This window comes from Carlito syrichta, unplaced genomic scaffold, assembly GCF_000164805.1.
Source record: "Carlito syrichta isolate Samal-C Ts95f unplaced genomic scaffold, Tarsius_syrichta-2.0.1 Scaffold309115, whole genome shotgun sequence".
Classification (NCBI taxonomy): domain Eukaryota; kingdom Metazoa; phylum Chordata; class Mammalia; order Primates; family Tarsiidae; genus Carlito; species Carlito syrichta.
Genome location: NW_007253211.1, coordinates 683344 through 701213, shown reverse-complemented (window position 1 = coordinate 701213; position 17870 = coordinate 683344). Strand labels below are relative to the sequence as shown.

The 17870-nt window shown below is 56.8% G+C and overlaps 1 protein-coding gene across 1 annotated transcript in view; it reads right to left on the bottom strand.

Moving 5' to 3' along the window:
• The window catches only part of GRM4 (glutamate metabotropic receptor 4), a 111185-nt gene that overhangs the window by 33177 nt on the left and 60138 nt on the right, over nucleotides 1–17870 (bottom strand). The window contains exons 3-4 of the mRNA XM_008066826.2: nucleotides 5484–5619; nucleotides 2209–2363 (exon numbers count right to left, since the gene is read on the bottom strand). Coding sequence (XP_008065017.1) covers nucleotides 2209–2363; nucleotides 5484–5619 — 291 coding nt within the window. The remainder of the gene's footprint in view (nucleotides 1–2208; nucleotides 2364–5483; nucleotides 5620–17870) is intronic.

Sequence of the window (17870 nt, the reverse complement as noted above, 5' to 3'; positions counted from 1 at the left end):
CCAGCCCTCCCCGGCTCCCCGGGGCTTAGAGAGGGAGGGACGAAAGGGCGCATCCTCTGATCCAGGGCGCAGGCGGAAAAAACAAAATGTGGCGCATTTCATTTCACTCCAAATGAAAAGAGCTGTATTGAGTCCCAGGGGAGCATGTGTAATCTACAACCGCTGCCTTTATGGAAGAGAAGGACGCCGATGAGGATGTCTCCACGGCCTTTAAGAGGATGTTTCCGCGGCCTTTAACCACTGAAAGGCTAATATCGGGCCTCTTTGAGAAGGAGCCACCCGGGAGTCCTGAGATTAGAGCAGAGAGGCTGGTGGGGTTGCCCAACCCGGGGAGCACCTGAAGAGGAAACCTGGTCAGAAAAGGGAGGGGATCACCCAGGTGACACAGCAAGACCGGGACTTGGATCATCATGTCCAGAATGTCCCTATCACTGACTGATGCAATCTCCTTCCTCCACATGCTCTGCAAGGCTCACAGCTCTGCTCTCCGCCTAGGAAACCCTGTCCTAAAGAGGCTGGTGGTGAACAGTGCCCTTCCTCCTCCCAGATGCGTCGCCCCACCCCTCCCCCCACACAGCGCTGACTGTTCTGTGAACTGCTGACTGAGCTGCTTGGGGTGGGCCATATGGCCTGGAAGTTCAGTGGGGCTCACGCGGAGTGGTGAGCCCTCTTTCCGTGGAAAGGAGTGGACACTAAATGATCCGTCAGAGCTGCAGGAGAAATGCTGGCATTGGGCAGGGGGGTGGCCTACAGCAGGATTTCTTAACCTCCACAATACTGACAGTTTGGACGGGATGATTCTTTGCGGCAGGGGCCATCCTGTGCAGCGTCCTGTGTTAAGCAGCACCCCTGACCTCTCCTCACTAGATGCCAGCAGCATCACCCCCCCCAACTGTGATAACCCAAATTGTCTCTTGGCATTGCCCAATGTCCCCCTGAGGGGCAAAATCACCTGTGGGGGTGACGCGGACCACTGTTGTAAAGCTTTTCTAACATCCCAGAGAGGAAAAAGTACTTGTCAGGCAAGTCCTGGACTCAGATCCCAGCTCGGCCACTCACTGCACTTAATTCTCTGAGCCTCGGTGTCTCTACCAAATGTGCATGCACATGGATCACAGGGTTGCTGGGAGCGGCACTACATGAGATGTCTCTGAAGGGCCTGGCATTTGCAAGCACCAGTAAGCCACAAGGATTGTTGTTTTGTGTTTATTATGGCTTGAGTTGAGAGGGGCGTTGTGGGAACTTTTACTGTGTGTGTGTGTGTGTGAGAGAGAGAGAGAGAGAGAAGCCATGGATATAAATGTGAAGACGGGCTAAGGGATGTGGATGTGGGCATAAGGCCAGGAAGGCATGAGTCTGAGAGGATGGAAGCTGGGCAGGTGTAGTTCGGGGGCCTGAGGCAGACATGGGTGAGTGTGGATCTGGGGAGACAGGTGTGGTCTTTGCAGCGACAGCTGTGGGCCTGGGGCGCACACTGGGTCTATAGGCAGACATGGGCCAGGGTGCTTCCTCTGCCTCAGGGTGAAGAGGTGACCCTGCTGGGTGACCCTGAGCAAGTCTCTCCCCACCCTCAAGCCTTAGCCTCTGGGAAAGTTCGTTGGAGAGGCAGATGTCTGCAGGCCCTTCCAGCTCCATCGACGGCGCTGGATTATGTCAAATGGAGAGAGGGTAGGGATAGAGAAGTCCCAAGGAGCTCGCTCCCCAAGATGGGACTGCGAGGTCCCCGCCAAGTCAGGCCATTAATGGGAACTTCACGCCTCCCTCCCTGAGGGGTTCTGGCCAGAGCAGTGTGTTCCTGCCCAGGATGACTGTGGTTCTGCCCCAAGAAGAGGGGACTCAGGGCAGGGCAGCCCACCCCCAAACCCTCCGGGGCCTGGAGGGAGGCCCCTGTCCCTGGCACAGCACCTCTCCTGTGACCTGCTGGCAGCTCCCAGGACTCCCCACACACCTCCCACACTCAACAATGTCTGAGAGGAGAGGAAGAAAGTTTCTGAATCTGGATTTGAACTCTGCTGTGTGGCGTGCCCGAAAGGCTCCCAGCCCAGAACCTCCGAACACAAGAGGCGGTGGGCCAAGGAAGAGGAAAGAAAAGATGCAGGTAGAGGTGGAGGAGGAGAGGAAGGAAGCAGAGGGATGGCAGGGGGGCAGCCCAGGATGAGGCTCCGGGGTTGAGCGTGGCAGTCCTGTGCCCATGCCTGCCGGGCCTACCTCGCACAGACATCCTCTTGGGGAGGATAGTGACGGCACCCTCAGCTACCTCCTCCAGGTGCAGCACAGGTGCGATCTTGGAGCCCCAGCTGTCTGAGCCCATCCAGAAGAAGTGGCCGGTCTGGTTGGCCCTTCGAGCCGCCTCCAGCACACGCCTGTGGGAACACATGCCAGCCCAGCCCAGTCATGTCTGTCCATGCAGTAACCCCTAGTCCCGGCCACACCTCTCCTGATGTGGGCACAACCTGTCCCCAGGCCATGCCTGAACTCCTACCCCTGACTCCTATGAGCCCAGGGCCCACAGCTGCCCAGCACCCACACCCCTACCCCCAGCCCATGGCTCTCCCCATCCCAGCCCATACCTGCCCACAGGCCCAGTGTGCTCCCCGGGCCCACATCAGTCCCTGCAAAGACCACACCTGTCTCCCCAGGTCCATACTGGCCCCATGAACTCAGGCCCCAGAACTACACCTGCCCAGCCCCTGTCCTCAGACGCATGCCCTGCTCCTATGCCGGCATCCCTTGGCCCGTTGTCACCTTTATACCCACAATCACACACACATGTACACCCCCCCATCCCCTGTAGGTCATCCCTACCAGCAGCACCCTCTCCATCCACCACCCTCTGTGCCAGAAGTCCAGGGCCTTCCCAGAGCTGCTCCCCACTCCTGGATGTGACGATGGGTGTGGACGGACAAGGGTGTGGGGCCAAAAGTTCCCACCCACCCAATCTGCCTGTGACCGTGTCACAGGGACCCAGAGCCAGCACAGGGCCAAGAAGGCCACAGCAGGCACCCAGTCAGCACTTACTGGATGCATGAATCAAGTGGCCCTGCAAAGCTTCTCCTCAGAGGGGAGACACAGGGAGGGATGGGCAGGACTCCCCAACCCAGCTCCTCCCTCAGGGAGACTGGAGCAGAGAGGAGGCAAGGAACTTGCTCCTGGTCACACAGCAAGTGAGAGGCTGTGATACGGGTGAGCACCAGGGCAGACTCCAGGACCTGGTGGTGGCTGCAGGGCTGTGTGGGAGGGGGCTGGCAGGGGCAGGAGGGCCTGGAGGGCCTGAGGCTTCCAGGAAGAACAGAGGGTTCCTGGTCCCAGAGCCTGCACCTGGGCTGGACCTGCCTGGCCCAGCCTCACCCTCATCCCACCCACCCTCCCCCATCATCTCCAACTCCCAACACTTCCAGGGCCCCCAGTGATGCAGCGCCACCCCCCCAGTCACCACTGATGGCAGGCGGGGCTGCTTCCAGAATCCCCCCCCACAGCCTGGTCAATACCTGCCTGCTTCCAGCCAGCCCAGGATGACCAGAGCTCCTGCCAGCCATCCCTGTGAACCCACCTGGGTTTATTTTTATTTCTGTTTGATGCTGAAAATGCATGTGGATGGCCAGAAACGGCCCCTGCCTCCCCTGCCACGTCCCGCAGCCTGCTCAGGAAGTCCAAATAGTCCCATCCCACCCTCCTGGGTGCCTCTTCTCGGGGACCAAGGACCCAATCTTTCATCCTTCCCCTCCTCGGCATGTGGGTCCCTCTGAGCTGACAAGGCCCCCAAAAGCAGCAGGCCTGGAGTGGGGTGCACAACCGAGTGGGGCGTGGGAGAGAGTCGGACCAGGCTGTGGGTGGGAGGAGGCGCAGGAGCCAGGGAGCAAGGGACTGCAGGCTCAGAAGGGGGTCCTCGCACCCCAGGAGCTGGCTGACCACTGGCACCAGGGACATTCAGAGCAAGGATTGAGGGGACCTGTATGCCTTGAGGAGGTGCAAGCTGCTTCTGTGTACAGTGTAGGGGGTGTCAGGACAGTTCTGACCTCCCCTGAGAGACCTCCCTTCTCCAGCCTTCCGCTGCCTGAGACCTCTCTCTTGCCGTTGGTCCTTCTGGCTTTGGAGGCCCTGATGATCTTCCAGAACTCTCTCCTCCACACTCCAGGGACCCTGCATTGTCCTGAGGGGTTCTCTGTTTTGCTGCAACTCTAGGGTCCATAATAGGCTCTTACCAAGTGAGAAAATGGATTTGAAAGAACAGGACTCAGGATATGGGCTCCTGAGGCATGGGAGGGAGCCCCATGGGAAAGGGTGGGCTAGGGGTACCCTAGGCTGGGCCAAGGAGAGGGGGAGTCAGCATAGCAGGTTCCACCTGCTCAGGTCATATCTAAGAGAGAAAGTCTAGGGGGCCACGTCTGCTGTCTCACCCTCCTCTGAAAAGGCAAGACCATGCCTCCCCAACCAGACTCCAGTAGGGCTGTGTCTCCCCTCAGACTGGGGCTCCCTGAGGACAGGGCCGTGTCTGCCCCTTAGACTGGGGATCCCTGAATATCAAGCTATCTCTCCCCTCTGACTAGAGCTCTCTGAGGACAGGGTATGTCTCCTCTCAGACTATGGCTCCCTGAGGACAGGACTGTGTCTCCCCCCCCTCAGACTGGGGTTCCCTGAGGACAGGGCTGCGTCTCCCCTCAGACAGGGCTATCTCTCAGACCTGACTCATCTTGACACCCAGTCAGGGAAGTGGGAGCCAAGGAAAATTAGGAGGAAAGGTTTGGGGATAGGAGGGAGCTCCAGGTTCGCCTGTTAACTGTGTTCATGTGTCTGACTGTTGCCATGGCCCCTGGGGTGGTGGTACAGACAGGGACTGGTCCAGGGTTCCATACTTCATGGTCCTGTCCCCAGAGTTCAACTGCTCCCACTCTGCATATGGGGAGACTGAGGCTCAGTGAGGAGCCCACCTTGCCCCTTGTGAGTGTGTGCCAAGCCAGGCTAGAACCACAGCCCAGCCTCCTCCCTGTACTCTGTGCTCAAGGTGGCCAGCCGTTCCTGGGCTCCTGCTTCTCTCCAGGCCCTACTCTACACCCTTCGTGTACATCCCTGCACTCAGTCCTCAACACTCAGGCAGGTGTCATCAGCTCATTGTTATTTGTTTAGCAGCAGGGGCCCAGAGAGGTTACCACACAGTCACACAGTAGGTGGGAGAACAGGATTAAAACCTAGGGGGTCTGGCCTCAAGCCCACAGCCTCAGCCCCTGCATTAAAGCACTCCTTAGCCACCACTGGCAGGAGGAACGGATGCACCACTGGCAGGAGGAACGGATGGGGGGGGACGGTGCCTCTTCAGCCCATATCCCAGCCTGTAGGGTCTTTCTGCTCACACTTACAGCTGCCCCCACCTCTCTGGATTCCAGGGAGGGGTCAGGTTTGCCTGGGAAGGCCTTCGGCAGACAGACCCCGTGGCTCTCCCACACCCACCTGCTCCCTGCACCCGCCCTGCTGCTGCCTGTCCTCACCTGATGTCATCCTCGTTGGCGAAGATGATGACTGCCCTGGCGTTTGAGGTCTCCAGGAGGCGACGGATGATCTTGTCGAACTCGCCCATCTTGGGCTCTCGAGGAATCTTCACCGACTGTGCGATGCACACGCCTCCTGCGGGAGGTCACCAGTCAGCCTGGGACAGACAGGGGAGGCCGAGAACCCAGCCTGACTCCCAGCCCTGAGGTCCCAGTATGTGGATATGGGCCGTGCAGTCAGAATAATCACAGTGTCAGTCGTGGCTCCACTCACTAGCTGGTGACCCTGGACGTGTCACTTAAGTACTCTGTGCGGAAAGGCTGGGCTCGGTGGCTCAGCCTGTAATCCCAGCACTTTGGGAGACCGAGGTGAGTGGATTGCCTAAGTCCGCAGGTTTGAGACCAGCCCTGGCAACTTGGGGAGACCTCATCTCTACAATAAAATAAAAAATTAGCCGGGCATGGTAGCACATGCCTGTAGTTCTGGCTACATGGATGGCTGAGGTGGAAGGTCAACGCTGGGGTGGCCATGAGTGTGCCACTGCATTCCAGCCTGAGTGACAGAGTGAGACTCCGACTCAAAAAAAAAGTACTCTGTGCCTCAGTTTCCCATGCAACAAATATATCACTGATGAAGTGGAGATAATAATACTACGTACTTTATAAGACAATTCTAAAATAAATGAGTTAATGCATATTAGTACAATAATGTCTGGTACATAGTAAGTGTTTCGTAAATGTTGGTTATTTTTGCTATAACCACCTCACAGCGTTTCTTGGAGAACTAAATCTGAAAATGAGAACCTACTGGAGCCATTAGTACCCCCTACACTCACACCCACACGCACACCCCTCCTGGGGTTCCTCCCTGAGCCCCCCTCCCAGGTCCTTACCCACATGCCCTCAGTAAGAGCAGCATGCATGGTCGCCAACTGAAGCCATCAGGAGAGTCAATGCATGGTGCAGCTGGGATCACACGTGGGCTGGGCAGCCACCAGAGACCCTGGAAGCCCTACATACAACACCCAGCCAGTCGCAACCTCAGACTTGTGTCTCTCAAGTGCTGGCAGGGGATGTGTTGTTCATGGGTTTTTGTTAGTGGCGGTGGTGTTTAGAGAGAGGGCCTCACTCTGTTCCCCAGGCTGGAGTGCAGTGGCATCATCACAGCTCACCACCTCCTTGACTTCCTGGGCTGAGGCTATCCTTCCACCTCAGTTTCCTGAGCAGCTGGAACTATAGGCGCACATCACCACATCTGGCAAGTTTTTTTATTCTTTGTAGAGATGAGGTCAGTCTCGACAGGCTGGCAGGTTGGTCTCAAACTCCTAGGCTCAAGCAGTCCTCCTGCCTTGGCCTCCCAAAGTGCTGGGATTACAGGTGGGAGCCACTGTGCTTGGCCCTCATTCACATTTTTATATCCCATCTGACCTTGCTAGGAAGCATTTGTGGGCCACTGCTTGTGTCACTCACCACATTTGACAGATGAGCCTGGACCTCAGTAAAGTGGCTTGCTCAAAGCCATACAGCTCCCTGCCCTACTGAGGCCCAGGAGCTGGGGACCCCAGAGAGTAAGACCACCAAGGCCCCTGGTGGCAGAGTCAGGGACCAGTTGTTGGAAAGGCATGAGGGTAAATCTTAATGAAGGCAGATCCAATATCTAACTGCCACTCTCCTCTGGGTGGCACTCGAAACAGGATCCAGTCAATGCCTCCACCCAGCCACCTTGGTTGAGCACCCCTGGACCTCCAAATGGCCTCTCAGTTCAGGCTGGGTTGCCTGAGCCTTCCACAGATTGCCAATCAGACAACTCCTTGTGGGAGGTTCATGGGGCAAGGGGACACGACCTGCCACCAGTCCCATGGGCCAAATGCCAGCACTCAGCTTCACCCATGGAGGGCTCCCTCCCATGGGCAACCAAGGAAGACTTCCCAAAGGCAGTGACACCGATCTGAGTCCTTTGTGGGCAAGAAGCCAGCTGGTGGTGCATTCTGGGGACAACCAGGCACACTCCCTAGAAGGAGTGGCTATTCTGTTTCCAGTACCCTTTTGAGCCCAGAGCCACAGGACATACACACACACAGCTCCTTGGGTTTCTCCCAAGACACACAGAAAGTCCTAGACCCAAAGAGCACAGTTTCCAAGAGCTCACAGGGAAGGGAAAAAGGAGCTAGATACTTGGGTCCGGGTCACAGAGAGCCAAGGGAGGCAGCCTAACCTCCGCAGTGCTGGCCCGGCAGGATCTCAGCTCCCGGCTACACCTCCATATGGTTTCTTTCCAGTTAGAAAGTGGGCCAATTGCGACATTCTCCCCCCATCTGGGGAGACAGATGGACAAGAGGAAGAGGCTGGACAGGGAGGGGAGCGAGGAGGGAGAGCCACCTGGCTCCCATGGGGAAGGGAGGCAGGGGACGGAGTTGACTGCTCTGAACAAGGATAGAACATGAGGTGAAGTGACATCTTGGGCTCCTCTGCGCCCACGGTGCAATGGTCCTGCCTGACACCTCGGGGCATATCTTGCGTGCTCCGGTTTCTGCTGAAGGATTAAGTGACCCCGGCTAGGTCAGCGGGAATGTGAGTGAGTCACGAGGTCCCTGAGCCTCCCGCTCTGTCTGGGAGGGTCTGATATTCTTGCAACCACAAGAAATTCAGGGCTGGAGGGGAGTGAGGGGTTCTGCGGAGACCAGAGTGCCAATGGGCATCTGGGGAGCGCCCGGTGCACGTTGAACACTCTTCTGCACACTGGACTTGGGCCACATCTCCAGTTTATAGATGCGGGAGCTGAGGCTCAGAGAGGTTAAGGGGCTTCCCCAAGGTCAGGAAGGGAGTTGGGGGCAGAGCTGGGGCTTGAACTCGGGCTGTCTCTTAGCCAGTCACATGGGGCAGAGATTGGGACCCGTGGGGCCCACGGGATGTCGGGGCATAGCGCCTGCTCTTGGCAACTGCCCACTGGTGTCACTGGCCCCAGGATGAGAAACCAAATGCCCACGGGTTCCCTTTCTGTCACAGCTGATACATGGCTGCTCAGGGGAGTGGGAAACAAGGGCTGGCTCACCAGCCAGGACCTCTCCTGTTGTGACACAGGTCCTGGCAGTGGCTTCGCCTCTGTCCCAACCGTTCTCCTGACCCTTGCCGCAGCCAGAGAGAACTAGAGCCAAGAGGGACCAGCACTTACTGAGTGACCACTGCACGCCTAGCGCTGTGATGAGCCCAGTCTCAAAGAACCCTCACACACCCTGGAAGCGTCTGCTAACAGTCCCATCTAACAGATGAGGAAACTGAAGCTCAGAGGGGCTAAATAGCCCGACCAAGGCCAAACAGCCAGGCAGTGGGACCGCAGTCCTGGTCTGTGTCCAGAGCCCTCACAGCCTCTCCCGCCTCTGGGAAGTCCCCATTCCTTGCCACCTCTTCGGCTGCAAGACAATCGCCCTCAGCATCCACCCAGAATACAAGAACAGTGTTTCAAGCTCTTTTAGGTGAGTTTGCGTACATACACATACCTGTGTGCATACACCCACAGAATGCACACACTAGCACACACCACCGTGCACAATCACCACCCTTGTGCGTTCACACTCCTGCCACCACAGACCTCAAGTCAGATACAGACCCGCCAGCACTGCCTGTTTCTGGTCCCTGTGCCACAGCACCACCATCACAGTGGGACAGTCTCTCTCGTTGAATCAAAGAAGAATCCACACACCCATGTGGATAGTTAATATAATCAAAGTCAAGCCCACAAAGGCAGGGGCTGCAGCCTCCACCCCCCCCCCCAGGGTCCCGGCACAGGATTTTCAGAGGAGGGGGACCCACATGGAGAAGCTGAGGCTTTCCATGGTCCCCTAGGCTCTTCTGCATGCCCCTTGGTGAGCCCTTCACACCACTCCCCAGCCCCTGCCCAGCCTCCTGCCAGGACCCCAGCCTCCCAGACCGCTGCCAGACACCCGACTGCCACACGCCATCCCAGCCAAGCCAGTGCCTCTGCTCACTGGGCCCAGGGCAGGAAGCCACAGCCTCTTGCCAAGAACATCTGAGCACATCAAGGCTGTAGGGACCTTGGAGAGCAAAGAAATGAAGCCAGAAAGGGGCAGTGCCTCGCCCTGGGGCACACAGCCGCAGGGCAGAGCCCACTTCCAGACAAGGCTCTTGCTACGGAACCGGAGGGTCTGGGACCCAGGCCAGCCCCCAGTGCTTCCTGGCAGAACTGCCACCTCTCCCAGCTCTGGGCACCCACCCAGCCAGTCCCCACAGCAGCACCCACCACAGCCTGCCCCTCCTCCGCTCCTTCCCCTTCTCCCTGTGCCAGCCCACCCTTCAGGGCCCGCCTCTACTGCAATGACTGGACATCTGATGAAGGGGTGTCCATTGGAACACTTCCAAGAGCCACTGGGAGGATCTAGTAAAGCTAGTGCCGCCGTCTCCATGCCGCACATCCTGGCCACACGCGTCCCCGGGGAAGCTCTGGCACGTGGGCACAGAGACCCACACAAACACACACAACACGCACCGTGGGAAGCTGTAGAGATGGAAACAACCTAAATGTTTTACAACAGAAGAATGAATAAAACTGTGGTGTGTTTGTCCAGTGGGATATTATGTCATTAAGATGAATAAAACAGCTCTCACGGACCGACATGACAAATCCCAAAACATAAAACTGACTGACAGAAACAAGTTGCAGTATGATCTGTCCCATTCATGTCAAATTTTAAGGTCACATATGATCTTTATTTTTCATGGAGCTATATGTATTTACGTACATATACACACATACACATATATATATACACATATACACGCTACATATATATGATTCAAGGCTGCACGAGGGCAAGTGATTTTGTTTAATTCATCACATTCTCCACAATGCCTAGAACGCTGCTTGGCACAAAGCAGGTGCTCAAAAAATGTTTGTTGAATGACTGAACAAGGACAGGAAAGGAACCCACCACAATCAGAACCATGGTTACCTACAGGGAGAGAAAGAGAGGAATAGGATAAAGGTGGATTCCAGGGGGAGATTCTACTCAGTTCACAATGTTTTATTTCTTTACAAAATAATCAGAATCAAGCAAATACGGCAACATGGAACCACTGGGTAAACCTGAGCCCCAGAACTGAGGCTGGACAAAACTCTTGGATATGGGTGATGGCAAGGGCACCTCAGTCCTCAAAAAGCACTGTCCATTAGAGAACACACAAGGACACACCTGAGCCTCCCTTTGTCCACCTGTGAAATGGGCTGCACGGCCACTGCTGGCCCAGGGCATCGAGGAGAGATGCAGTGGGGCTCACTGCCTGCCCCTTCCACGCCACGCAGGCTGCCCCATCTCCTCCCAGCCACCTGGCTCCCAAAATCTCCTGAGAGCAGGTTCTAACCCAGCCAGTCCCTCCCTGGCGTGGGCTGGAACCCTTGCCTCCCCACATGAACACGACAGACTCTGCTGATGAACTTGACATCAGTCTCCTGTTGTGTTTTGGTCTCTCTGCCTTTTCCATCTGTGGTCTGCTGACCCTTCCCAATGCTCTCCGTGTCTAGTTGATGGATCTGTGTCAGCGTCCACCTCCAACTGCACTCCTCAAGAACAGGGTCAGGTCTACACGGTCACTCATTCATCCTTTCTTTCTTGGGATGCCCTGCTCAGTTCCTGGAAGACTCAGTCCTTTAGAAACGATAGGAGTGAGACTCCTTGGAAGCTCATGGTCTAGCTGGGGAAGCAAGACCAGAGGGACAGAGAATGGCCCAAGCGAAAGCGCTGGGAACAGTGCTCTGGGCCAGCTCAAGCACTTGGATGGCAGAAAGGAGCTCACTAGGGCCAGGCCCCACTGCACAGTCCCCGATGCCATTACTCAGCAGCCCACGTACACGGAGCACCGTGACATGTCTTTAGGCAAGCGCAGGTCCCTTCCACGCCACCTGCCCCGCATGCTGCCGCTACTCACTCTCATGGCGTCCACACATGTTTACTGAATACCTCTTATGCGCCAGGTGCAGTGTTAGCAGCTTACATCCCTGGGTGGGAAGGAGCAATAAACATCCCAGGATGGGTGCAGGGGAGGAGGATGGTGGAGTGTGCAGGAGTGAGGCTGGGGGCTGCATCCCCTCACTTCAGTGGATCCATTCTGCAGGCAGGGAGGCTCAGGCTGGGTGGAAGCTAAAGAGGTAGAGGCTGGCCCTGCACTCCAGTCTGACTTTCCTCTGGGCTCTGCTCCCTTGCTTGAGACCCCAGGAAGTGAAAGTGCTCTGCACCTTACAAATCCCTTCAGGTACAGTGGGCTGTGTTGCCAGCCAAATTCCTTTTTCTGTCCTGCACTTTCTGGGGCCATCCATGTCTGAGCTGTCTCCCCAACATGCCCAGGGGACTCAGGTTGAAGGAGGGTGACTCTTGTATCTGTACTCTGCCCACTGCTCCCTCCAGTCAAAGCAGATGGGACCCTCTGAGCCCTGCTCGTGCCTAGACCCGCCCCTCCCAGCATGTCCCTGTCCTCCACGGCATGACCCTCTCCACACTTGTCTCATAGCCTATCTCCCACCATCTTGTGAGGCTGCTGCCTCCAAGCAGTCCCCCAATCCCCTGCCTTCAAGGCACCCTTCACTTGTGGGATATGCTTACTTGGTGTCATCGGCCTGGGCAGGCAGAAAGAAAGGCCACCCCAGGAGATCTGCTTGTGTCCATGCCTCCCCCACTCCCGTGTTGGGGACAGTCATGGGTCCCCTGAGCTTTTGGCCATGTCCACTCCCCACTCCCAGGAAGGAGCTAGGCCACCAGTCTGCGGGCAGTAGAAAGGGGTGCGTGAGAGGGACTCCTGGCCCACCCCCACCTGCTCCAGCACCCAGGACCGGGATCACACTCTGAAACCCAGGCTGCTTGCCTCACCCCAGGTAGCAGCAAACCAGGTTCCTGAGAGGAAGGGGAGCTCTTCCTCCTAGCACTAAGCAACTTCCCTGCTGTCCCAAGGCCTGGCCTCCAGACCCAAGCAGCCCACCCTGTAGGCCACCAAAGTCATGGGTGCCTCTCCTCTTTCTCTTTTCCTTTTCTTGAAATCCTTTTAAATTTAAAAAAGGAGAAAAACAATGCAGGAAATCAAGTGGAAAAATCTACATTATGGCAAAATGTGAAGGCAGCAAATTGCAATGGGGTAGGGGGTGGGGAGTTACATAACCCACAGGCCAGGGAGGGGGTCCCCAGGCTCTCCAGGCTTGCAGCAGAGGGGAAAGGGAGGAGGGAAGCTACCCCAGACCATCATGGCCACATATACATGCATACAAATGCGCACATACGGTTCTCTCTCCCTAGTCCTACCCTCCTTCCCACCTACCCTCAAAGCTGGGGCCTCTCCAACCCCTTCCCCAAACCAGCTCTCAAGAAAGGACCTGCTATTCAGAGGGGCTGGTGATTAATAAGGTGCTACTTTTGTTTTCAGCTGGGCATGAAGCCTTATCATCAATAAATGGAGCCATGATGGTGGATTCCAGACAGTGGTATGGCCAGGTGAGTGTTTTGAGATAGGTTTAAGGTAGGAAGGATGGCCATCCAGGCCCTGAATGCCCTTCCCCTAGTGGCCCTGGTGGGCCCTGGCATCGTCCCTCAAGGCGGCAACCCAGCCTTGCCCCTGTCCTTAGGAGTCACCTATCTGACCACACCTGTCCTCAGCAGGCCTTTTCATCCACAGTCCCTCAGCCAGGAGCACCCGGCTCAGTAGTCAGCCACCCTCTGATCCCAGGGAAGGCCAAGCTGTGGCTCTCTCCTCGGGGTCTGTCTGTCTACTCTGGGCCTCACAGGGCCCAGGACGCATGCTGCGCTTGCTCAGGACAGGTGGCCATCCACACCTGCTGGATGACTGGGCAGCCGAGTGCCCAACTAACAGAGATGCGAGGGGACAGCTTGGCAGGAGCTGCCAGCATGGGTGTGGGGAAGAGGCTCTGGGGGAAGCCGAGGTGGGCACCCACACCTGCTAGAACCCTCCCGCCTCCTTATGGCCTGCCTTCCTGGGCTGCCACCTCATCACTGCACAGGCACCAAGCTCTGGTCCACAGTGACAATCCCTGCATTGTATCTGTCCCCACTGGGCTCATTTGGGCTCCAGCCACATGCATGGGGAGGCCACATGCACAGGGCGGGTGTCACGTGTGCCCGGGCCTCTCCCTCGTCCTCCTCCTGTCGGGCTGTTACTGCCTCTACCTAGACACACACCCTTTGCCATGAGTGCCTGGGCACCAGGCACACAGAGGGTGAGCGAGTGAAGGAAAACACAAGCAAGTGGTCCAGGCCAGGTCCCAAGTGCCCCTTCTGAAGATAGTTGGCCCCTGGGAAAGGGAGGAGGCAGGACACTCACCCTCACTGCAGCAGGTGACTCTGGCCCATGGGAGGCAGCACGCCCACTAATAGGAGATTCAGCTGGAGCCAGGACAACCCAGGTACAAAGGGACAGTGAGGGGGCAGCCACTCCAGTTTCCCACCCGAGCGTTCCCCCGATGCACCCCAGTGGGCTTAGGTTTGTGCTAAGCGTGGATGTCACACCCACATCCAGCTTCCCACCCATGCAGCCTGGAAGGAGAGCCAGCTGTGGGGCCTTCTGGCTGTGTGACTTTAGACAAGGTGCTTAGCCTCTCTGGTGTCAGGTTTTCTATCTGCAAATTAGGGAAGGCTTAAACTCCACCTGACAGGGCTGGCATAGGCTCAAATGCAACGGTGCTGATGAAGGTCGGCCCCTGGAGCCAGCCCCCTGGGGAGGGGAGGTGTGGTGTGGTGGGCAGCCAGTAGGGAGCAGAGGCTAGGAGGCAGGGCTTCATGGATCAGCAGGGCCAGGACCAGGGCTGGGAGGTCCAGCTTCAGGGACCAGTAGCAGCGAGACCGCCTGGGCAGCACACACATCCACATTGAACACTCTCGCGCCCCCCGCCACCCTCAGCCACACCCACCCCCACACAATCACAAGCTACACACCACCACCACCTCACACAGCCTCACAGTCACACTCACCCAGAGACACTGAGAGTCTCATACAGCCTCACGGTCATGGGACAGCTCGGACCACATGCAGACGTGACACAGTCACACCTTGCACCCCCACAGCCACACAAGCTCACAGCCACCACACAGCCCAAGGCCACATACAGGATATGGCTCGGGCCACACGCAGACCAGTCACAGTCACCCCTCACACACCCCACAGCCATGCAAGCTCACACAGCCACCACACAGCCATGGATGGGATGGCTCAAGCCACACGCAGACCAGACACAGTCACCCCTCACACCCCTCACAGCCACGCAAGCTCACAGCCACCACACAGCCCAAGGCCACAGACAGGATATGGCTCGGGCCACACGCAGACCAGTCACAGTCACCCCTCACACACCCCACAGCCATGCAAGCTCACATAGCCACCACACAGCCATGGATGCGATGGCTCAAGCCACACGCAGACCAGACACAGTCACCCCTCACAGCCACGCAGGCTCACATCCTCATATAGCCGTCCACCCTCCACCCAATGCCCCAGTCACACCCTCCACATACACAGCAAAAGATACACCATTGTATCCAATTACAACTTCAGACAACCACCCAGACACACACAGACACACCCCCACATCGTTCCCACAGTCACAAACACCACACAGACATATGTAGCCCCACACAGTCACACACACACACCACAGACACACACAGCCTTTCACAGCCAGATACACACCACATACAGACACAAGTTGCCCTACACAGCCAGATACACACCACACACAGACACACATAGGCCCATAGTCAGATACACACCACACATGGACACATGTAGCCCCACACAGTCACACACACACCACAGACACAGAGCGACACAAATAGTCAGATAAGCACCACACACAGACATACCTAGCCCCACAGTCAGATACATACCATATCGACACGTAGCCCCACATAGGCAGAAACACGCCATACACAGACACACCTAGTCCCACAGAGTCACATACACATCCCACACACACCTAGCCCCACACAGTCTCACACACACACTACACACAGACACACATAGCCCCACGTTGTCACAGACACACATAGCCCTACACAGTCAGATACACACCACACAGACACACATAACCCCATACAGTCACACATGCCCCCCACAAACACCCATATCCCCACATAGATACACACTTACACACACATACCACATACAAACATAACCCCACACAGACACATACACCACACACAGACACACATAACCACATACGCACACCTCCAAACATGGACACATGTAACCCCACACAGTCACACATACAACACAGACACACATAACCTCACTATCACAGACCTCACGGACACACATAACCCCACACAGACACACACCAAACATAGACACACGTAGCCACACAGTCACACACACCACAGACTCATGTAGCTTCACACAGTCAGATACACACCTCAGGTACATGTAGCCCTATACAGTCATACACACACACACACACACACACACACACACACACACACACACACACCCCACATACATACACACATAGTCATTCATAGTTAGATACACACCACCAACACAGATAGCCCTACACAGTCACACACATACCACAGACACATGTAGCCCCACACAGTCACATATATATCACAGACACACATAGCCCTTTCACAGTCAGACACACACCAAAGATGCACATAGCCCCACAGCCATACATACCACAGACACACGTAGCCCCACACAGTTACACACACAACAGACGCACATAGCTTTTCAGTCAGATACATACCACACATAGACAAACATAGCCCCACACAGCCAGATACACACCAGACACACAAAATCCCACACATACACACACCACACATAACCCCACAGTCACACCCACACCAAATGTAGACATACATAGCCCCACATAGCACACCCACCACACACAGACACATGTAACTCCACAATCACACACACACCACACACAGACACATGTAACCCCGCACAGACATACACATCGGCCCTCACAGTCCCATACAGTGATCCTGCCCCCCATGCTCAGGCCCGGGCAAGCACAGGCAGGCGGCGCCCACCGCAAGACACCCTCCCCAGCACACTAGCTCGCGGCTCTTACACTGTCACTCATGTGCACGGCCCCACCCTGGGTCCATCCTCCTAACTGAGAAACGTCTCTGCGTGAGTCTCCAGCAAATGCCCAGGTCTCCTGAAATCCTTCCACAGGAAGGCCAGGGAAGCCCCAGCGCCCACCAGGGCCTGGCAGGACTTAGGCCATTCACTCATCACACCTCCTGGACCTGGGCCACGCCACACCACCCCTCACACCTCCTCCCTGTGCTGCTGGGGAGCAGAGCGGGGTGGACGGCGGCTGGAGAGGGGTCTGTGGCCTAGGGCCCCCGGGAAGGCGCAGCACCACTGCCCAGCGTTGCCTCTGCAGGGGAAAATGAGACTGGGTCTTAAAGCGCCAAGGAGGGGGACACAGGCACCAGAGAGCCGGCCTGATCTGACACAGGAGACACAGTCTGGCACAGACAAGGCCAGGCCCTGCCTCAATCACCTATTTCTCCACGGTAAAAGCCACGTTGCCCCACATCTCTGGCCTTCCACGTCCCCACCTGGGAAATCACAGACCTCACAGACACACATAACCCCACACAGGCACACACACCAAACATAGATACACGTAGCCACACAGTCACACACACCACAGACACATGTAGCTCCACACAGTCAGATACACACCTGGAGGGTACTACCTTCAACCCAGACACAGCAAGACTGTGTGAGGGTTAGAGCAGATTGACTGTGGGTGGGTCCGGCCCCTGGGGAATAATTTTGGGGGGTGGACACAGGCTTTGGGGGACCCACCAGGACAGCTGTGGGGCTCAACACCTCAATGCTGGGCCCTGCTGTCCCCTCACCAGGAGGCGCTGGGCAGTGCAGGCGGCATGGTTGAGCTGCATTATTCATGGCGCCAGGAGCCAAGCAGAAGGAAATTTGCTGAGTGATCGACTTAATATCTTAACACAAACCCATTTAGGCAAAACACCTTTGAAGCGAGAAAGGCGGAAAAGAATAGAAAAGGGAGGTGAGGATGTCTGGAGGCGGGTGGTGGCGGAGGGGCGCAGGGCACAGAGAAACGGCTGGCTCCTGGCCCCCAGCCAGCCCGCCCAGGCCCCCCCATCCCCCACTGCCAGGGGCCGTGCCCAGCATCCGCTGAGGGAATCTCGCCCATTTCCCGGGTTTGGTTCAGAGACGGGAAGGGGGTCTGCCAAGGATCACACAGCAAGGCAAGGGCTGCCAAGTGTGGGTCAGGGTCCTCGGCCGAGACCCCCTCACCCCCACCCCCCATCCGCCCCAGGGGCTGTGTGGTGGGCTGTGGCAGACAGGGCCCTCAGCCCAACACATGGCTCTGTGCCC